The 22,483-nt window shown below is 45.3% G+C and overlaps 3 protein-coding genes across 8 annotated transcripts in view; 1 reads left to right on the top strand and 2 right to left on the bottom strand.

Moving 5' to 3' along the window:
• Positions 1–171, bottom strand: part of ACADSB (acyl-CoA dehydrogenase short/branched chain) — a 33,072-nt gene extending 32,901 nt beyond the window's left edge. Inside the window, exon 1 of the mRNA XM_036027428.1 lies at positions 147–171. The gene's annotated coding sequence lies outside the window, so the exon portion shown is untranslated. The remainder of the gene's footprint in view (positions 1–146) is intronic.
• IKZF5 (IKAROS family zinc finger 5) lies at positions 99–13,492 on the top strand. Of its 6 annotated transcripts, XM_036027429.1 has the most exons (6): positions 136–256; positions 1,767–1,915; positions 5,359–5,362; positions 6,325–6,506; positions 8,321–8,503; positions 9,535–13,492. In XM_036027429.1, exons 4-6 carry the CDS (start codon positions 6,374–6,376, stop codon positions 10,476–10,478), a joined length of 1,260 nt encoding a protein of 419 aa, XP_035883322.1. In that variant the 5' UTR covers positions 136–256; positions 1,767–1,915; positions 5,359–5,362; positions 6,325–6,373; the 3' UTR covers positions 10,479–13,492. The 6 variants fall into 6 exon arrangements, with proteins under 6 accessions (XP_028369004.1, XP_028369006.1, XP_035883322.1 ...); XM_028513203.2 differs by lacking the exon at positions 5,359–5,362 and having other exon boundaries at positions 99–256; XM_036027430.1 differs by lacking the exon at positions 5,359–5,362 and having other exon boundaries at positions 6,339–6,506.
• PSTK (phosphoseryl-tRNA kinase) lies at positions 12,693–21,979 on the bottom strand. Its single transcript, XM_028513206.2, has 6 exons — positions 21,682–21,979; positions 19,424–19,715; positions 18,903–19,101; positions 16,061–16,136; positions 15,451–15,544; positions 12,693–14,321 (listed from the first exon to the last, which is right to left on the bottom strand). The coding sequence occupies exons 1-6, from the start codon at positions 21,895–21,897 to the stop codon at positions 14,113–14,115; spliced, it is 1,086 nt and encodes a 361-aa protein (XP_028369007.1). The 5' UTR covers positions 21,898–21,979; the 3' UTR covers positions 12,693–14,112.
• Between the last annotated feature and the right edge of the window lie 504 nt (positions 21,980–22,483).

The following is a 22,483-nucleotide window of genomic DNA, read 5'->3' as shown; positions in this document are numbered from 1 at the left end:
ACCCGCCTACCCGCACCCTTTGACCACGCCCCCCGCGCCTACGGAACTCCAAGAAAGACACAAGCCTCTTTTCCGCTTTCGGGCTACTCTTTGCTCACGCGAGACTTGGGGGAGGCAGTGGGGCGGGAAGGCAGCCGAAGACGTACCGAACATGGCGGCGGCGCCGGTGACGGAGACGGCGGCGGCAGCGGCGGCGACCGCGGCGGCAGCGGCGTTGTCCAAGGCGGTGGGCGTTACTCGGTGCGGCTGGCAGGTGGTAAGTAGCAGGCTGCCGTCCGAGCCGGCAGCCGCGCGGCTCAGCACGACGGTTAAGAGGGAGCTGCGGGATGCGAGAGCCGGGGTCGCGGCTGACCCGCTGACCCCGCCCGGGACTCGGCTCGGCGGAGGGAAGGGCGTGGTAGATGGGTCGGTAGGGTCACGAGCCGGGGCCTTCTTGGTCCAAGTGCGGAGGGTGCGGTGCGTGTGGCCGCGGCGGTCCCGACTCAGCGGCGCCCGCGCTGGAGGCACCGTCGGGCTTGGGTTCGCAGGCTCCGCGGGCGGGGGCTGCCTCGGGCTCTGACAGGTGGTCGTGCCGGGGGTGCCCTGCGCTTTGCCTCTTTGCGGGTTCCAGGGCCTGGGGGTCAGGCGAGGCGCCGGTCTCCTGGGTTTTGCGAATCCTGGTGAGGATGCCGCCCCGACGCAAGTCCTGGGAGAAGGACTTTTCAAACCTCCTCCGTCTTTTATTGATGTTGCTGCTCGGGTCCGTTTTTACTGCTTTTTGCCCTCTGATTCTGGGGAGGTGTGAGGTCTGGGGAGGACTTTGCAGCAGAGAACTCTTCAGGTTCATGCGGGGTTTAAGTCACTTAAGAAACTGGGGTGCGAGTAGCCAAGTCATGCATCTTGTAAGTGCTCGGTAACAATATTCTGAATTGAAGTTAAACCAGTTCCAGCTGCCACTTAACACTGGCCCATTCAGTGTCCCCTTAATGGGCTGTTCAAAACCCAAGAGTAGTGACGAGCGGGAGATGAAATAAAGGCGCTTTGAATGATGAGATCTAGAGAAATTAGAAGAAACAAAACTTCAAGCCACCTTTTAAAACGTCTGGACCAACAGTTTTAAATTCCATTTAATTTTGTTTATATTGTGCCTTCACCGCAGCTCCAGATTAATATGTTCTTGGGAATTGGTTACAGCGAATTGAGACGCTGGTAGTTGGTGTTTTTTTGCCCTTGGGGGTCCAGAGTGTTTCCCACAAAACCCTAAGTGTTTTGGTTGCCATAGAGAGGAGGGTCGCGGTGGGAATCCAGGTGTGCCCCTTCGGGGTGTGCCCGGTGGGGTTTCTGTAAAAACCCCTTCCCCCCAACGTTTCCCCTAACGCATTGCTTTTATGCAACCACAGGCGTTCAGCTAGTAGTAAGCCTGACCCTTTTAGAAGTGTGCTATAACACTTCTGTGTTCAAGAACACAGAACACTTCATTTGTTTAAGAACAAATGAAATTAGTGACTTGAATTTAGAAAGATGTAAACATTTTGCCAAAAATGAAGTCTTATGAAATCCACTGGTTTTAGGGAAAAAAATGTAGTCACACCCGTGCATGTTATTCTTTGGTGATTCTTTCAAGCTTTTGTCGAAGTGAATCTGTTATTTTGTTCTTTGATTACCTGTGAGTTTGCTTTTCTGGAAACGGGAAAATTGGCACAAGTTATTTTTGGAGCTTATTAAACCAGTAGGTGCTAATTAAATTTTTATCATCAAGATTTTGATTTGTGTGTTTTTCTTTGCAGACCTTTGTGTGGCTTTTCAATTTTAGTTGAAATCCCCTCCATGGCCTTTTGGAGTCCCCTGGTGTGTCTCCAGAGTAAATTTCCATTACTCTACGTTTCATCGATGTTGGAGTGGCAAGAAAAAGGAGGAACTGATTTGGGGTGAAAAGGTTAGATCGTGTAACTCCACTTTTGGATTTCTTCTAACTTCTATTTATTTGTGTTTTACTTTTATGTTTTCTGATTTCCCTGAGCCTCCTAATGTCCCTTCTCGCCTTCAAGAATTTGTTTTTTGGATGGTTCTGTAATCAGAGGAGATGCGCCCTATTCTCCCTGAAGGTCCCGTTGTTCTCTGCGCCCCAGACTCGTTCGTGGGACTTCTCCAGGGAGGGTGCTCTGCGGTGGAGCGTCTCTCAGTCACCATAGCCCTTTGTCCAAGCAAGTGAGCACCTCGGCTGGACTGTAGTCACTGTATGTGTGTGGACCCCGCTCACCCCCAATCAAGTCCTTGTTATGAGTACGGTAGCTGCTGAGTGTGCCGCTTCAGGATGAGCGGCCCTTTCAGAAACGTTGGGTAGATAACAGGGTCTACTCTTCCCTAATCATGTTTTCTCACAATTCTCCTGTAGCTTAGAAAAAAGATAGACTTTGGAAGGAAGGAGGGGTAAAGAGCCTCTCCTGGTTCTTATGTCACCTGTTTCATGGTGGTGGTTGTCTTCTCATTTGCATGGTGCTGCCTCCATATTGTTACCTACTGGTGAAGGGAGTGTGTGTGTGTGTGTGTGTGTGTACACGTATGTATGTACACAGGGTCCGGCAGAAGTATCACCTGCTTGAGTGTGGTTGGTAGGGTAATGATGTAGGTACAATAATTTACAGTTGTACTTTGAACATTTCACCTAAAATGCCATATGGTGTGCTTGAGTGTGGTATTGTTATGTTACAGAATTCCATGCTAATGGTTTTGTAATAAAAGATTTTGTAGTAAAAAAACGGGGGCGTTATTTGTGCCGGACCCTGTATTGATCAAGAACTTCCCATTTATATGAGACTGAAGAAGAAAGATGGGAGGGCATCATACAAATAAGTCCTTTATCAAAATTTTAAAAAAGGTCAGAGAATTGTTACAGTTGCCTGCTTAAAGGTAAAATGTCTTCATGTTCTTTTGGGATATCAAAGCTTATTTCTCAAATACATCTGTCCTTCACTAGGGTGAGTGCCCTTTGGTTGTTTTGTAAGAACCTTAGTTTTGAGTCCTGAATGGATAATTTGGGAGAAGCTGTTGACATAAAAGTAACAGGTATAATTCTAGTCAGTCTCTACATAGACATGTGCCGTGGAATACCCAGTTTAACTTGCATCAGAGCGCTCACAGGGTGGACTCGGGAAGCTGGCTGTATTGGAGGGAGTGCTGCTCACCAAGCACGGGGAACATCCTTCTCTGTAGTTCATATAATTAGATACCAGTTACAGAGAGAATAGCTCAGTCTTGGAATGCACCACCCAAATCTATAATGAAAGCCGAGAATTCTTAAATATGTTTCTTTTTCTGACGATGTAATCTTACACTTTTTGAATTTTGTACTTTTTTGGCTAACAAGCTCCAAGGTGTTGAATTCATGGCTAGCAGAAAAAATACTTTCAATGAAAACATGACAGTTTTCTGATTTCCAAAGTAGGTTTTTATGTTACTTCTGTAAATGTTTTAAAGTTTATTAGTATGTTAGAAGCTTTTCCAGATAGCATTTACCTTGTGGAGTTCTGAGATTAAATTTTTAGTCCTGAGGCTTTTGGTTATTTTATTGAAGACAGGTAGTTTGGATATAAATTCAGTATGTCCTTTCCATATCAGAAAACGTCTGTTTTTTCAGAAGCATTGTCCATTTTCTGTGTATGGGGCTCAGAGGCACAGACTTGAGCTGGAGAGACCTGGGTCTGGAACCACAGGCTCCGGGCAGACTCGGGCGTCTTCGATTCAGCATCGGCTGTTGCAGGGACTAGAGCTGTGCAAGGGGCAGTCACGCGGTGTGTGCGCACGCGTGTTGGGGGAGAGGGAGGTATGATGTAGGTCTAAGGTTACAAGCCGTATCGGTACATCTAAAACTCTAATTTAAAAATAGTTTTCTTTCATGTTTACAGTACTGTTTTCCTTTTTACCATTGGCATCCTGTTTTTCGATTTGTTTCAAGTCCGTCGTGCATTACGATCGAAAATCAGCGCACGGTTTATGACAGGGGACACAGTGAAGCGTACAGTGTGACGTGCGGTAACAGCCGGCCCGCCCAAACAGGCCAGCCGCGCTCTGTCATTAGGCGTATTTGTGTTCTTAAAACTTGAGATGCTTGGATAAAAGTTGTTTTCTTCTGCCGTTGTCCTGGCAATCTTCCACATTTTTTCTTCCGTGTTTCCTGTTGCACCCTAGCAGTGTTACGCTTTCTAATCAGGATTTGGTAAGATTTATCTTGCTCATTGAAGCCTGTCACAGCACTTCCAGATCTTTTCCAGTGGAAACATCGGTTTTCATGTGAACTGACTGGCTAGAAATGGTGCTAAGTTGCAAGGTAAACACCACAGACAAGCTGTAGAGCCTTAGTGCTTTTACAGTTTCTACAACAGTTTTCTAGGTTGTCGTCATCATCGTCATCATCTTCATCATCTTTTCTTTAATCTTTCTTCTCCCGTCCCTCATACCTTCTCTCTTCCCTTCCCCTCCCCTCTCTCTGTCATTGCGGGGCCTCTGTCCGCAGCACTGTGTTGAGTGACAGCAGCATGGTACAGTACGCAGAGGGTGCGCCATAAAGCAGCACCTCTGCAACCTGCGTAACGAACCAGAGTGGCCCGAGAAGTTCAGTAAAAAAATAGCAGCCATAGCAGGCATTCTCGTATTGTTCATGATTCCAAAGGCCACGCATCTAATTTTCTCCATTAATTACAATTTAGAGTTTTGGAAGATATCCTTTATCAACTTGAAGTTAAAACATTCTGAATTTGCATAAACAATTGCCCTGTTATTTCCTTGTACCTCGGGTTGCCATTGATACCCTGTGTCTGTCCCATTGTTTTTCTTATATGGGTAGGCTGCCATTTCTTTGTAGGCATTGTTGTATGATTTTCTTTGTCTTCGAGGTTTTTAAATTTCACAGTAATATGCCTAACTGTTATTATCATAAATTGTGTTTTACACTCTGTGATCTCATTTAATCTGAACGAGATCTCTGGTTCTGGAAATTTCTTGATTTTTTTTAAACCATTTCTCCCTTTTTTTCTGTTTCTGGAACTCATTCTACACCTCTGTCCACTATGTTTCTTACCTTTTTATGCATGTTTTTTACAGTTCTCTCATTCCTGTGTTTTGTCTTATTTTCCTACTTTCAGTTTTATCGATAAATAACCTTATATTGTTCTTGATCTTATTCTTAATAATCTTTTTCATTGGAGCTGACTGTCTCACTTTTTTCCCTAATCAAAGGGCAAATTTTAGAGGACAAATAATCAGTAGAGTCAACTATAGCACAAAAACAAACAGTAATACAGTGTTATAATGGTTAGGAAACAGAGAACCAGTTCAAGAAAATACCAGGGAGATGGGGAAAGGCAAAGCACAAACTTCGAGTTTTGTTTATAGTCTCACCTGAGGGTATGTTTAATATGCTTATTAGTTTGAGAGAGATCTGATTTGGCTGGCAGGCCAAATGGGGCTCAGTGCCGGTTTTTGTAGTTTTATTGAAACACAGGCATACTCTCGTTCATTTACATACTGTGTCCGGCTGCTTTTAGCAACAGTGACAGCGTTGAGTAGTTTGGACCGAGACTGCATGACTTGCAAGGCCTCAGCCGTTTACTGCCTTTCCTGCTACGGAAAGGTTCGCCGCCCCTGCCCTAGGTCGCCTGTTGCCGGAGTACTGACTCGTGTAAACCCTGCGGCTTCCGAGCCTTCGCTGTCCGTAGTGGTAGTCCCTGGCCATATGTAGCTGTTTCAATTTAAGTTAATTGAATACAGTGTAAGATTCAGGTCATTAGCAGTAGCCACATTGCAAGTGCTCAGTAGCTGTGTGCAGCCGGTAGCAGCCGTGCTGGGTCACGCAGGTGTGCGGCCTGTCCCTCCTCCAGAAGACTCCGGTGGCCCCGGGAGCCACTCGGCTTCTTCACCGTCTCCGCTGGTGGCCCTGCCGATGCGCCTGTTCCTTTCATCTGGGATTTACTTCCTCTTCTTCTCTGTCTTTGTAATTTCCGTCCATCCTCTAAGATTTAAGTATGAATCCCAGTTTAAACATATTAAATAATACATTTTAATATTATATTATGTTTATTATATTGATCATTTTGTTACTTATATTTATATTATTTAATGTTTAATACTATTTAATTATGCCGTATTGTATCATATATGATATTAAATATATTAATATTTCACCATCTTTGGTATGCCTTCTCTCGTTCACCGGGAAGATGATACAATATTTAAAGACAGGGGCTGTGTTCCCTGTTGCTTTGTATAGTGCTTGCACGCAGTAATCTTCGTCACCGTTGTTGTTTTCATGTGTTCTGGATCTCTCTAACTGGTGTAAAATTACTTCAGTTTCCCCCCCCCAGGTATAACAAACTGTAAACTTAAAAAAAAATCAAAGATGGGTGAAAAGAAGCCGGAGCCCCTGGACTTCGTGAAGGACTTCCAGGAGTACCTGACGCAGCAGACGCACCACGTGAACATGATTTCTGGGTCCGTCAGCGGGGACAAGGAAGCAGAGGCTCTTCAGGGAGGTAGACTCATCTTCATACTAGTAGTCGCTCGCCTTTCCCAGACAGAGTCGCGCCTGTGTGCAGTTGTATACTGTGAAGACCACTATTCACTAGTGCGAAGCACTCCATTTTTTCCTAAAAAGATACAGGGCAATTTTTATTTTCTTTCTTCAAACATGTCAGATTTTTGCTGATGGAGAGGGAAGCTCCCCAAGGACTTAACGTGGCCCGGAGATGCTCTGTGGTCCTGCTGGAAGATGAGGGGTTCTAAGTACCACTCCTGGCCTCCGAGTTCTGTCCACTAACGACAGACCCAAGCAACCCAGCAGGTCTAGCGCCAGCCCCACTGTGGGAAGGATCTGGCCAGTAGGAAATCTGGGTGGGATCTGAAACAAAATGGGGATTCCCGTTTCTTCTTGTTTACAGCGAAGAAAGGGCCGACCGTGTTTACCTGTCTGGGGGGAAAACCAGAATAGACAGCAGCGATCCGCTACAGAGCGTGTGTCCAGTTCATGCGCCACACACACTGATTTGGGGCCGACCCTCACTAGCGGCTGGCGCACCGCGGCCTTGAGCCCATGTGCGCTGCTAACCGCCTCTGCGTGACCTGGGGGCTCACAGTGCTTCCTGCATTTAAAGATGCTCGGGAAGACATCGAAAGAAGAATAATGTCATGACATGTGAAAATTACATGAAATCCAGACTCTAGCATCCATGAGGTTTCACCAAAATACAGCTACACTTGCTTGTTTACATGTTTTCGGTAGCTATTTTTGGGCTACAATGCAGAGTTGAGTGATTGTGATAGAGACCATATGGTTCCCAAAGCCTGAAGTATTTACTGTCTGACCCTTAGAGGAAAGCTCCCTGGCCCTGACCTAGGTGGGCCGTGGCCTCGTCAAGGGACCAGCAGCGGAGACCTGGAAGCTTGCTAGGAGCGCAGAATGTCAGTCCCCACCTCTTGTCTGCTGAGTCAGAATCGGTGATTGGAGAGGCGCTGGCTGGGAAAGCAGCGGGAGAAGGGGGCACGGAGCCTGTGCCCCCGCAGGGCAGTGGCATTGCCGCATGCTGGACTTGCGCCGAGCGGCAGTCGCTTCTCCCGTCACTTCTCCCGGGTGGGGCGTTGCCTCCACTCCTCACGTCACACTGCTGCCTCCTGGGGGTGCAGCAGGGCTGCTTTTCCCTGGAAGCTGTAGGAATAAGCACTTCCTTCCAGGCGCCCTCGTGTACGGAGCCCAGACTGGGATCCAGGAGCCCAGGGCGCTGGTCCCTGCTGGTTGCTGGGTTTCCTGTCGTGAGCACTTGCCCCTTCAGTCTCTTGATCCAGAGAAGTAGTCAGATCACGTTAGGAGCAAAGAGCCAAACAAGCATCTTTCAGCTCTCAAAGCTTTACGGTGGTAATATTCAGAGGAGTCAAATACAGCGTTTTCCTTTAGGTGCTTTATCATAATTTCAAGATCGAAAATGCAGCCCGTAATCTAGGACATACATACTGACTGAATGGAACAGTACAAAACTCAGCATTAACTGGATTAGGCTAGAGTAAATCGAGTTCGGATTTGGGGGGATTTTTATGACTTCCAGTTAATGTATAGGAGTGGCTAGACTCAAAAATGTGTGTGACTACGCCGTCGCCATTGACCCCCTGCCTCCATACCTGTCCAGTGAGGGTAACGTGCTGTTCTCTTCTGCAAGGCCATGTAGAGCACTGACCAAGTTTGCAAGTAAGCTAGTAAACTCTCATTTCGTGGAAGATTTTCTGTCACTCAGGACTAAAATGCTATACTGAGTTGATTCTGAGATGCATAATTTCTTTGCTGTACTTTTTTTTATAGCTGGAACAGATGGTGATCAAAATGGACTCGATCACCCATCTGTTGAAGTTTCCCTGGATGAAAACTCAGGAATGTTAGTGGACGGGTTCGAAAGGACCTTCGACGGGAAGCTCAAGTGCCGGTATTGCAACTATGCCAGCAAAGGAACAGCCCGGCTCATCGAACACATCAGGATCCACACAGGTAACGGGGTGGGCGCCGGACGAGGCCCTCTGGCGGCAGGAGAGGGCCAGGGAGGGCGGGTTGGTCTGTCGTATTAGTGGTTCCGATGGGTTAAACCTGAGGGCTGGTAGACGGTGAGAGTAAATGGGGGAGTTACTCCATCTTTACAAAGCAGCAGCGTCACAGCACACGCCCCACTTCAGCTGTCCCTCCTGCGGTGACACCCTCCTGACCACACCTGGTCCTGGCCCAGAGCACACCAGGTGTCCCTCCCGTGTGCCCCACTGGCTTCCTGCGTTGTGCTGTGGTCTGGAACCTGCTGAGAACGGGGGTTGTGTGGCACCGTCTTTGGGCCCCCAGAGCCCAACAGGTGGGCAGCAGGCATACCACGCTTAATTGTTGAATGAATGCCTCCGGATCTTGTAATCCAGATGATTGTTTCACACGTCTGGCCGTCTGCACCCAGCAGCACTGACTAAACGTCCCCTCCTGACAACTGAGGGAGAGCAGAAGGGTGGAGGTGAGGCTGGGGTCCGGGAGGGACACTTCATACACCTCACACCGGGGCTAGCAAGCCCGCTTCAGTTTTCAACTCTCTGTTGGGTATAAGGACTTCTTAAAAAAGGAATTTTGTATTTTTTCCCGAGGAAGGGGTATTTATGTGTGTGTAAATATGTATGAATAAGGGTCATGTATAGATACATACGTGAACATGCAACTCTGGGGTAGACTTTTGGTAAAACCATTACTATAAAGGGAATATTATCATCAGTGGTGCTGTTTCTGCCCTCCTCGAAGGAGGCTGAAGCCGTAACCATTTTTACACTGTGTTGACTGATAGATTATACCTGTGTATCTCAAATTGTGGCTGATGAGGCCTGAAGCTCTGTTTGCAGATTTCTTCACAAATTTTAACAATCTATTGTGCAAATGTGAAGTTCTGAAAAGCATTTTATTTGATCAATTTCAAATCTAATGAATGGACAAAACATGAAACTTTACATAAATGAGCTCCTCTTGCAGCTTCTCCCCTATTTTTTCTTTCTAAACAGGTGAGAAACCTCACAGATGTCACTTATGTCCATTCGCATCTGCTTACGAGCGTCACCTGGAGGCCCACATGCGCTCCCATACGGGAGAGAAACCGTACAAGTGCGAACTGTGTTCCTTCCGCTGCAGTGACCGGAGCAACCTGTCCCATCACCGAAGGCGCAAACATAAAATGGTACCAATTAAAGGTACTAGGTCTTCCTTAAGCAGCAAGAAAATGTGGGGGGTTTTACAGAAGAAAACAAGCAATCTGGGCTACAGCAGAAGAGCACTAATCAACTTGAGTCCACCTTCTATGGTGGTCCAGAAGCCAGACTACCTTAATGATTTTACCCATGAAATCTCAAACATCCAGACTGATTCCTATGAAAACATGGCGAAAACCACTTCCACTGGTGGCCTAGCAAGGGACCCCCAAGAACTCCTGGTTGACAACCCTTTAAATCAGCTCTCCACTCTAGCGGGACAGTTGTCCAGTTTGCCACCTGAAAACCCAAACCCCGCATCCCCGGATGTAGTTCCCTGCCCCGACGAGAAGCCTTTCATGATGCAGCAGCCCCCTGGCGCGGCCGTGGTCGCTGCCGTGTCGGCGGGCATTCCTCAGAGCTCCTCCCCGACAAGCCCCGAGCCTCGGCCGCCACACAGTCAGAGGAACTACAGCCCGGTGGCCGGTCCCAGCAGCGAGCCGAGTGCGCACACGAGCACCCCTAGCATCGGCAACAGCCAGCCAAGCACCCCCGCCCCCACCCTGCCGGCCCAGGACCCGCAGCTGCTGCACCACTGCCAGCACTGCGACATGTACTTCGCCGACAACATCCTGTACACCATCCACATGGGGTGTCACGGGTATGAGAATCCTTTCCAGTGTAACATATGTGGATGCAAGTGTAAGAACAAGTATGATTTTGCCTGTCATTTTGCAAGAGGGCAACATAACCAACACTGATTGGAAGCAATCACATTAGCTGAACTTGGGTTTGCCTTTTTGCATTGTGTAGTTTTGTTTATTGTTGTTTTTTGGGGGGGGATCCATCCCTAATAAGGTGTATGCTAATTTAAAGTTTATACATTATATTTATGGAAAACAAATATGACAATGGAAACAAATGTTTGCTTTTTCTTTTTTTTCATAAAAGTCTTGTCAGGGTCATTTATATATTAGAACAATTAGACACACTGGTGTCTTTGTTTTGCTTTCATTTAGACACTTGAGAATTGAAGTGCAATCAATCTTCAAGGTGTTCATTTAAATTTCCCACGTTTATGGTCCATATAAACTTCAAAGCTTACCGATACTCTTGATGTTTCAATATATATGTTGCAGCTGGATGTTATTTCTACCATATTTCAAAATAGTAAATTACTTTCTCACAAAATTTATGACAACTTATTTCAGTGTCGAGTAGAGGAATCGCCTTTAAAATTGCTCCTAGTTGAAATACTATTTAGTTCACATAGTTTAAGTTGGATTAGCAGTTTCATTTCAACTGATAATAGTAAAGCTATTTCAGTGTATAGTAAACCTTTCTTTTTTTCCCATAACGGGAAATGTAAAACAGTTAATTCTTTTAAAATTGAAGTTATAAAAATATGAGAGAAAAGTTCTGAAAAGAAACTTAAGACTTTACATTGAAAATGGAATTTACTATTTAAATACCTGTTTATTCAATTTCTAGTTTAAAAATACGTCCATTTTCCACTGGATTCTTTTTATTATACTTCTAGCTTATTTTAAAAACTACAGGTAGATACATGAGAATGCTAGAAATATCAGAAGATTATCTATGAAAATGCCTTTTTTGTTCTTTTAATTTGAACCTTATATTTAAACCCTTCATTCTGACGATATTACTGACGTCAGGTGAGGCTGAGAAGGATACCAAGAATCCATTCCTCGGTATCTGCTCCTGTTCCTTTGATGACCAAAGAGGTGGGGTGCGAATCATCCCCGGATTCCTAGGAAACGCAGTCCTTAAGAAAAAAAATTCTGAGGTTTCTTTTTCCTGCTTTGTATCCATTTGTTGGCCATATTTTCAAAAAAAACGTTAGGTATAGAAACACATGGAAAAATGTGATGGTGAAGTAATATTTTAAAAAATGAGGGCATGTATCCAAAACGAATACTGGCTTCTGCTTCAGAATTGGCCATTTGAGATATTTTGTGTGAATTCAAGTTATATTGCTTATTTGCAGCTTTAACAGTCTTTTCTGTACATGACAAAACTGTAGGGAAGCTGATTGAGTTGTCACCGTAGTAGGAAAGGATTTTAAAATGTGAAAATAGATATAAAATGCTTTTAAACATGGTATTTAATTTGTTTACAAAAATAAGACTTGCTAAATAAATCTAGAGTAATTTTGAATAGGAGACTATTGTTTATATACTGTGTGATAACTAGCTTACTCTGAAGACAGCTTGGTCCAACAATAAAATATATTGTTACTAGTTGTTGGTTTCTGTGTACTTTGCAAACATTTTATTTTTAATTTGGTTCAAAATTTGAAGGTGTTACTAATTGGCTTTGTAGAGAGGGTGCCCTAATGACCTAGCATTTATTAAACAGAAAAGATCATTACTCTAAGAGTAAACACAGAAATATCGATGGTGTGTGTCCACAAAAAACCCACGTACCAAGTTCATGGGTCTTCTGCCCTCCCCGATGCTGGAAAGCCAGCAAAACGAGTTCTTGTGGTTTAACACCAGCCCAAACTCACAGGCATCGTCCCAAGAGGTGGGATCTGCGAGTGTCTCCGAACTGGGCTTCTCTCTCCTGTCAAACACAAGGCTTGCATCTAAAACCCTACAGTCCCGTTTCGCCCTGTTTGTCGCTTAGGTTGCCCCCCGCTCAGATCAGTCCCAGTGCAGCTGTTTTCAAATGCAGAACTTGGCCCCACTGTGTACCTACTGCCAGAAAGAAGGAGGTTGCTGTCATTTGGAAGCTTTTATTTTTGCCCTCTCACTCGTATTTTATCCTTAAAATAAAAGCAACACCCAAAATAAAAACGGAAAGTTTTCATGAAGCAAAAGGAAGAACTCTCGTTAAAACCAGTTTATTAACTCTGTATTCTGGGCCAAATGGTGACAAATAACATTTTTTTCTGACAACTAAATATAGATACTTGGGAGGTGTATTTTAATTTAGACATAGAACATGTTTTTCATGATTACAGACTAGAATGTATAATTCTAATTTTCCTGTAACTTAAAGGGCACAGGTGGCATTCCAAAGGTGTTGATGCTTGAAAGGTACGATTCTTAAGTGCACTAGCGTTTTTGAAGCAAATCTACCTTAGAAACTTTCTTAGTATTGTATTTTTTGAAAGATTGAGGATTTTAAATCGTACGCAAGTTAAATGTATCTTCCATTAAATATTGAATATATTTGTCCCATTTTATTTTTAATCAAGTATTTTATAGAAATGAGCTGTTGGGGAAAGTTTAACATGCAATATTTATAGTATTTTGCTGTTAACAGGCAGTGTTCTGAAATTAAATTTATTTTTGTTCAGTGAACATAAGTTTAGATTTCAAAGTTGGTAAGATAATTTATCTCCACTAATATATTTTTAAGTAACTATGAGGTCATTAATAGGGAATTACTTTATTTCAGATTCTACTAATATATGTAGCTACAACTTCTTGAAATTCAAGTAAAGGCCTAGACTTTTACTTTGAAAAAACTCCATTGGATATTTTCCAGTGCTGTTCCTTTTAGAAATAAGTGTTTGCCATCCATCTGCAGAATCATTTGACAAAGGGAATATTGCTTTAAAAATGTTCAGAGATAAACCTCATTTTAAGTTCTACAAAAATATTTATCAAATGGACATACTATTTTAAAAAAAAATTCCCTAAGCATTTTTTTCATTAAGTAGTCTTAGAGGGTATTTGATTTCTAGAATTTGTTTTTGTTAATATGTACTTTGATGTAAAGAACATATTTTGTATGCAAAACAAATCGAGTACGGTTGCAAAAACTATATTGTTTAGGGATTTCAGAAAAAGACTTAATGCTGAAATAACCATACCTAGTATGTAGTTCATTTTGTGAAAGCTTTGCTTTTGTAATATATGAATAAAAAAATAACACTTTCTAATGATTTCGATTTTTCTTTTTTGAGAACTAGGACCCAAGTAGTTTTTTTTTTTTTTAGTAACTTTCCAGTACGTAAAATGTTAAGAGTAAAAGGTTTTATTGGTAACCTTTGTTTGGATCTGTAGAATGCCTCACCCACGAGAACATCTGTCACGTGAGTTAAAGTCAGCTCCAAGCATCCACATTTTGTCTCCTTTCTAGCTTCTTCGCTGTATTTAAGATCCACGCATCGAGACTCCTGCCCCTCCCCAGCCCTAAGGGCTCTGGCACGTAAGGCTGCCCCTGATGCTTAAAGACCCATGCAGCGTCCGACAAGTGGCTGACAAAATGATGTCTGTTATAACAAATGGATCTTTTAGAATGACTGACTGTTACAAAGAATAAGCCTTTGGCAGTTCACTGGCCTAGAAAACATTCAGTAATACAAAATTATCGTAATCGGTTTGGAAAATCTTAACCAAAATCAGACATTTGGTTAGATTTTCAGGATTTCAAATGCTGCTTTGAAAAATACTTGTGCACAATGCTGTCTTTCTCACAATGAAAGAAAGAAACAACACCCGACAATTCAGCGGTGTGTTGAAAGCGCAGGTACTTTCTGTCCCCTTGTCTTAGGTCTTCCAGAAACTCTGCTTTGAGCTTGTTAAGTTCTTCTGCTAGAAGTTTCAACTTGGAAGGAGGCACTTGTTCATCTAAAATCAAGATATTCTAAAATTATTTGTGTAAATTCAATCAAGTTGGGCTGTCTAGTGACATCAGGAGATTGATTTGATTACTTCGGACAAACCAATCAGACTCTTACACAGTCATCATTGAGTTGGTATAATGTATGGACAAAAGGTCACGTTAGTGTGATACAGCAAATCATGGAAATACCTTGCTATGAAATTCCCAAGCAAAGAATACAAGCCTGTAAAGGAATTTTTTTGTTGTTGATCAACATTCTTCCTGAACTAATAGGTAGTGAGGCAAAAAAAAGACAGCAAATGACATTTTGGTTTTGAAATTGGGATGTTACCTACTACAGCTGTCCAACAGGACTTTCTACAATGATGGAAGTGTCCTGTATCGACCCTGTTCAACCCGGCACCCACTAGGCAGCCGTGTGGGCACGGCGACTGGAACCGAATTTCTTGTTAAACGGCTTTCTTGAGAGCGAACTCACACACCATACAATGTAGCCATTTAAACTACAACTTACATACCCGCACCTATCGCCACAATTTTAGAACGCTTCATTGTCTTCGGCTGCCACCCTCTTCTCCGTCCCTGTCACCCCACCCAGCCCCTAGCAACCACCGGTCTCCCTGTGCCTCTAGACTTCCCAGTTCTGACATCTCCCCTGATGGCGCATGTGGCCTTTCTGATGCGCTTTTTTTCATTTTGCACAATTTTCAAGGTTCACTCACATTGGAACATACTGATGCTTCATTCTTCCCTGTGGCTGTATCATCTATGTTACGTACACACATCAGCTGATGGACACGTGGGTTGCTTGCATCTTTTGGCTACTCTGGATGATGCAGCTATAAATATTTGTGTACAAATTGTTGTATGAGCACGTTTCATTTCTCTTACGTCCTTAGGAGGGGAACTGCTGGGTCCCACATACCCCTACACTGCCAGGCTGTCTGCCAAAGCAGCTGCACCGTTCTGCCCCTCCGCAGCCGTGCAGGAGGGTTCTGATTTCACCACATCCTCAGCAGCACTTACACTTCTTGATTCTCGGTGTCTCGTGCGTGTGCAGCGGTATCTCACTGTGGTTTGGATTTGCATTTCCCTGATGACTAAGCCTGTTTTCACAGAATACACCCAGCGTACCTTTTGCTTCCTTCATGGTCTGAGAGACGATCCTTCGCAGCATCTGATCAGCTTGATGAAGAATGTTGGTCGAGCAAACAATTCTGTCTGTTTCCTGTGTGTGACACAGACGCGGTTTTTAGAACAGTTACATGGTTTTACAAAAGACACGGCTTCAGTGGAGGTGCGTTATTTATTTGAAAAGACGAAAAAGTTGAAGCGGCTTCTCTGTTCCAGTTATTCTTCCCTCGCGGGGGGTTAAATGAAACACATCCGGTTGTAAACTGGGTTCCACGTGGGCGGTGGGATGATGGTAAATATCCAATAATGGGCTCTTCAGAAAAAGTTAAAAACAACTCCAAGATCTCTCTGGGGTGTTTGTCAATCTCTTTGGTGTAACTAGCCTCATCCTTGCCCATCTTAAGCTATGAGCACCAAAGTCCGGCGTTTCTGAAAATGTTAACAGCTGAGCAGCAGTGTGGCTGCCGCGCTCGGGGGCGCCGCTGTGTCCAGGGGCCGGCCGCTGAGTGCTGCCGGGACACCCTTCACAAGGCTACACTCCGCTCATAAAGACCTTCCTGCAAAAAGTCGTTCCTTCCCATTTATACTAAACAGAAACCAGAAGACTTACCTTTTGTTCCACGTTCTCCTCAACATATCTGACTGGATTTTCCAGCGCAGCGAGCAGTAAATCAGTCAACGCCGGGCTGTAGGAGACGGTGGGGTAAAAGAAGTCATTCCAGTAAGTAAGCTTGTGTTTTTAAAGAACTTGTGTTTATAAATACCAACGTGAATTCTAAAAGAATAAAAGTGCTATAATCCAAGATCCTAAACAAAAGGGGGAAAAAAGCAAAATGATTTAAAATCTGCCTTCTACTTGGCAAAATCCAAATGTAGAGGCTCAACAAATCGTAAGTCCCCCAAAACCCCTCATTTTAAAACAACATTAGTATCTTAAGACATATCAGTCAATAAGCTTTGGAAAGATACTGTCTTTTCCCTCCTTCAGTGTTGACCTTGAGGCTACCAGAACTCTTCTTTTACTCCCTGAGGAAGGACACACAGTCTTCACTTTCTGACATTCGCTCATTCACTGCATGTGGATTGGCCAGGGCCCTCACTTGTCCAGGGCCCGTGGAGGGTTGCGGGAGAATTCACTCATTCATTTAACAAATATTTATTGAGCGTGTTATATGGAAAATATTGTAGTACAACCAGGCATGTGAGGCTGCTAAGCTGAGGGTAAAGCAAGGTCTCCACCTTCTCCAGGAAGTAACATAATGGAGAAAGACATCATAAATGAAGCAAAAAAATAGTTTCAGACAGTGACAAGTGGAGAGTTAAGAGAACACACAGTGACAGATAGAGTGACTGGGACCTCTAACATCCTTCACGGCTAGCGAGGGTGGTCAGGGACGCCAGTTAAGCACAAACGCGTGGCAGGGTAGAGGGAGCCGCAAGTACAGAGTCCCCAAGGCAAGAACAAGGTTGCAAGAACTGTGTGTGTGCAACAGAAGTGGCTGGTTTGGTTGACAAGTAGCCAAGGGACAGATGCAGGGTTAGGTGCATCTAATTAGATGCAGGATCCAGGTCAGACCACGTCGGCTCTGAGAAGGAGTTTGGGTTTTACTCCGAGTACAAAGGGTAGCACTGAAAAAATGGAAGGCAGCGAACTCGCCGAGTTAAACCTCCGTCTCAGGAGGCCTCTTCTCACTGAAAAGAACCCAGGTTGCAGAGGGAGTGGGCGCTGGGTCCAAATCTTGGCTCTGCCACTTACTACCTGGGTGCGTTAGTAGTGTACTCGCCTGGGCCTCGGCTACCCCGTCTCTAAAAGGGAGAGAACTGGATGTACCCCCAAAGCATAGTCATGAGGACCCAATGAGGTCGTACACAGAGCGTGTCCAGAACACGCAGCATCTGCTCGGTTGCTGTTGCTGCCGGAGCAGCAGCAGGGTTCCCCAGGAGCCTGGGAAGGAACCACCTGTCAGGTCATCTTCCTAAGAGAGGGCCACCAGACTGCAAGCACCTGTTCAGTCCCGCTGTGACTATTCTGGACAGGTAAGAACACGCGAGTAGGTTCCGAAGGCCCGAGGCCGAACTGCAGATTGTGCTGAGGGCTGGACCGGCACCGGAGAAGCACCCCCCCCTTGCTTCCGGCAAGAACGGATGCCGACCAGAAGCACTGAAGGTAACCTTCTGCTGCTCCGGTGGGGGTACCGCAGCATCTCATGCAGCCAGTCCCTGCCAAAGGAAACATTTTAAGTATTCCAAAACGAGTTACAAGCAATTGGTTACGTACGTGCCTGATCGAAGTTCCAGGGTATTGTGAACAGTTAAAATTAGAAACCTCAGCCCTGGCTGGGGTAGCTCAGTGGATTGAGCGCGGGCTGCGAACCAAAGTGTCGTAGGTTCGATTCCCAGTCAGGGCACATGCCTGGGTTGCAGGCCATGACCCCCAACAACCGCACATTGATGTTTCTCTCTCTCTCTCTCTCTCTCCCTCCCTCCCTTCCCTCTCTGGAAATAAATACATAAAATCTTTAAAAAAATTAGAAACCTCAGCAACAAGCTTATTGTAGAAACCCTATAAACAATAGTCACTTAAATCCAATTTTGTAATTATGTTGAAGTATTTATTATAAAATGCATGGGAACTATACCCTGGGAACTACACATTTTGAAGAATGAGTTGTGAAGAATTAGCCTCTAAAAACTGCAGGCCCCCTACGGACGAGAGGCGGGGGCGCAGGAGACGTGGGCGGTACACCTCCAGAACTGCGCCGTCTCGTTCGTGGAAGAACCGCCCGCCACAAGGGCCCACCTGAGTTTAAAGTAATTAAGATTTAAAATGCAGGTCACCAGGTGCACTGGCTATATTTCATCTACTTAATGGTGGCATGTGGCTGGCAGCGACCACACTGGACAATGCGAACGTAGAGTATTTCATCAGGGAAACAGTGAAATTTCTATTAGAAATGCGCTGTTCTACAACTCTCAAGGCATATATTATGAATGCAACGCATCAGACACCGCAGCCACAGGCCTAACCTATACAGAAGCAGTAAAACTGCAGCGAGGTTTAAGGCAAAATTAGGATTCAGTATCCATTCCACTCTTTTTCTTTCTGTAACAGCACTACCGGGCAACTATTGAGCTTAGTCTGCCACTTGAGCCAGGGTATCAAAGATGTGTCCTACTCTGAATCCCTGCTCTGACCTCTCAGAGACCAGGATTCCAACCAGGGCACATGTCTGCAAACACATGTGGGTTCAAATCTCAGCTGTCACAAGCTCGGCGACTCTGGGCAAACTCAACTTTCTCGCCCAGTTTCCTCTTTAACACAAGAGGGGAATGACAGTATCTCTCCAAGGCCTGTGTGAGGACCAACCAAGTGGATGTACCATCAGGGAAGCACTCAGCACAGCACCTGCCTCAGGGCGACACCCAGGGAAGGACGGCTTTGAGTAGCGTACCTGGCCGCAGAAGAACACGCTGGACTCTGAACTGTGAGGCTGTTGTGTTCCCAGGCATTCTTCTTGGGGTTTGGCTCTTCAATCTTTCTCGCCATCAGCTGGATGGTGTCAGCAGGCAGTGCCCGAGGTCTCTGGCCATTCCTCTCTAAGCAGGTCTCGAGAGAACAATCTAAAAACACCTGGCAAAAGCCTAATGAATCTGAAAACAATGTGAAACCACAAAAATTACTGGGGTACTATTTTCCAAAATGTGAAATAAATATATTTATTTGGAATAGATAATATATTATCTATTCCAAAATTTAAATATATAAATATATTTATATTTTATTAAATATATTAGACAAATGATCCCAGCCACCGCAGGGAAAAAACCATTTGCAATACTGAGCATCTAGCTTTGAAAATTAAGTAAATTCATATAGACCTCCTTAATCCAATTAAATTCTCACCAGAGACAGTAATGATTTTGATGTGCCAATAAATGTGTGGGCGTGTAAGGAAAAAAAGGTTCTAATTACATTTCCGAGCCAGTTGGTAGACTTCGTATCTCATACTTTGATAATAAAAGTTGTCATCTAAAATCAAAAACAAAGGTCCAGAAATAGCAGTCTTCGTTAAGAGGTAGCCAGGCGGGGCCTCAGGGGCTGCGGAAGACAGCAGGTCTTGGTCCTTTAAGCAGGTTATAAAATCTTCCCACATGGCTTCCGTCCTGTTGGCTGGGGCAGACACCGGACACCCGTTAATGACAGCCAGCAAGAAGCATTCTGTGTACTTCAACAGTTCCTGCCGAAGCAATTTCCACTGGGATGGCTGCAAAAGATGGAAGAATTGCGATTTCTAGTAGATTAAGGTAGGCATGCCTCATTACCACCTGGCCCCGTATGAAAATTTCCGCCTGCCGTACTGAGCCATTTGGTGTTCGTTCCCTAAACGTAACTTACTTTCTCATGTCTCCATGTCCTCCTATAAAACTCCTCATCAATGATATATTAGTCCTCTGTGAACTCGTCTCAGACTCAACCTTGCAGAAAGCAGCGCAGACCCTCCCTCGGCTACGAGGACACCTTGTTCTGCACATACTGGGTCTGCACTCCAGCAGCGTTTACGCTGTTTGGACACTTGTTTGCACAGCTCTACATCCCTGCTACTCCGTCGTACATCCAGCCTCCCGCAGAGCGTCTGGCACTAACAGGTGCTTCAGAAAGCCATATTAAATAATTGAATGACTGAATGAGTGAATACATGAATGAAAAGCTGTTGTTACCATCCAGGAGGAAGGAGGAGCCAAAATCAGTATCCCGCCAAAATAAATCAGTGTGGCTGTGATAGAGCAATGCTGGTTTGTCTTTGAAATGAGGAGGGTTAGGGACAGAAAGAGGATCCCCTGGAAAGGTCCCTGGGTCAACAGGGGAAGACCTCAGGCTAACAACAGGGTGGAAATGGGGTGGGGAAAATGTAGAGGAAGCAGACTGAAGGGAAGAGAATAAACAGCTTGAAAATACATGTGATCTTGTGCTGCTCCAGGACTGTGGAGAGAACTCCCATAGTTCTGAGGTCAAACCCAAGGACGGGAGATGAGGGTCCCTCTCCTGCCTGTCCCTGCCTTGCAACACCGCTGAAATTACATGCAACAAATCCATCAGCAAAACTCACTAAAAAGGAAACCCACTAAAACAGGTGAGATAGCCTTCTCCTGTGACCAGGTGAGTTTCATGGCCTTCACCTGTAGGAGGAAGCGGCCCAGCAAATGACAACAATCACTATCAACAACTTTCAGCTTTCTCCAGAGTGCTGAAAATACTATCTTCTAAGTACACCCGCTTCTGCTAGGGACTTGACACTGTATTTACCTCGTAATGAGCCAAATATGGGAAAATATATAACTTTGCTGGAGTGGTCCACAACATTTCTGTACACCGAACGTGCTGTACTTTCGCATATAAACTTATGGAGTGGAATCATGTCATGTTTGTATTTTATTTATGGTGAATTTATCTACACTCAGGCACTAACGACAAAAATAACTATTTAAATTCTTCAGAATATTTCAACCAGATGTGAATGTAGTCTTCCCCCAGCGGTCTCGGTTTTCACCGTATCTCCAAGGGGATGCCTCTCACCGCGCTGATTGGGATTTGAGGGCTACGGAGAAGTATGTACTTGACAAGTTGGTCCCTAATAGAAGCTCGTTCCTTCATGGGGTGGTCGAGGAAGAACATCTATCTTTTCCAATGCTGGCGTTGGCAGGTTTACCCTGAGGTGAATGACATTGAGCTTCAGGTTCTGCATTTGTACAGCATCTTTATCGTCTTGGGAGAGGCCCTAGCGATTTTGTTATTTACTATTTTGTATTATTTTTATTAAAAGGGGTTCTCCAAATTGTGTAAGCTTTAAGCCTCACAATACCTGGATTCGCCCCTGGCTGGCTGTTAATGTTGGAACTTTTGAGAAAATAACTTTCCCAAAGGATTTTCAAGAGTGTATTTAACTATGGGGATTTTCACCTTGCATGCTGACTTCAGAACCTGTCTTATTAAGCCTCCACTGTCTAGAATATACAATACAAATATGCCCTATGTCTACACATACACCTCTGCAATACATTACTCTCAGATGGAGTCAACTCACTCTGTTAAACAAGCTCCACTTTCCTCGAACTCCAGTCTCTCCTCGGTATCCGGGCTAACGTCACCCACCAGGTGTCGCCCAGGACCCTGCGAGCTGTGTGCACTGCAATAAGCAGCCACAGCCTAGGCCCCGCCCCCTCCGTACGTACCACTGGCCCCGCGCCGGCCTCCTCGAGGAACGCGTCCGGCATGACGTCATCGTAGGCGACGACGCCCACGGCCCAGCCCAGCTCCCGTCTGAGCCGGTGGCGGAGGGCCAGCGCGAAGGTCGATTTTCCTGCCGCGGGCAGGCCGCAGAGGACGCAGAGGCCTAGCTTCCTCTGCCCCTCGCCGCGCGCACCTCGGGCCTCCCCTCCCGGCTTCATGTTGCCTGGGAGACCGGAGGCCGCTGCGAACGTGGTCCCCGGAACTGTTCTCCCACCGCGCGTGCGCAGTCTCCCACCTCCCTCCTGCGCCGCCTGGTGTCGCGTGGGAGGGATGGACGAGTCTGAATCCGGAATGATACTCGTGGTCACCTGAAGCACTGGGGTCGACCCTTCCCTTTAGTCGGGGAAGACCACGGCGAGGCGTTTTCCAACCCCAGGACCCTTTCTAAAGGGTCAGAGTTGAATTTAATCTTCAGTTAGAATCATTCTCCCTACCGGAAACTTGCAAGGCATTAGGATTTGTGCCTGCAATTAGTTACGATGAATTCCCCCACGCAGGGAAATCACAGACTGAACCTCTTCCCCCGGCGGTGCATGGGAGGCCAATGACTGGAAATCAAAGAATAGGAAGGGAAACTAGCGGTCCGACGACCGGGCTCCGCTGCCTCTATTTGATGTGATTGGCAGGTGGAAGGTCAAATTAGCTGTTAGTTGCGTCCTAACACCACGAGTGGGCAGCAAGGTGAGGCAACTAGGGAGGCAAGGGAACATACCTAGACCTCAATTCCAGTGCATTCATGCAGAG

This window comes from Phyllostomus discolor, chromosome 5 (assembly GCF_004126475.2).
Source record: "Phyllostomus discolor isolate MPI-MPIP mPhyDis1 chromosome 5, mPhyDis1.pri.v3, whole genome shotgun sequence".
Lineage (NCBI taxonomy): Eukaryota > Metazoa > Chordata > Mammalia > Chiroptera > Phyllostomidae > Phyllostomus > Phyllostomus discolor.
This window is presented reverse-complemented; position numbering and strand designations above follow the sequence as displayed.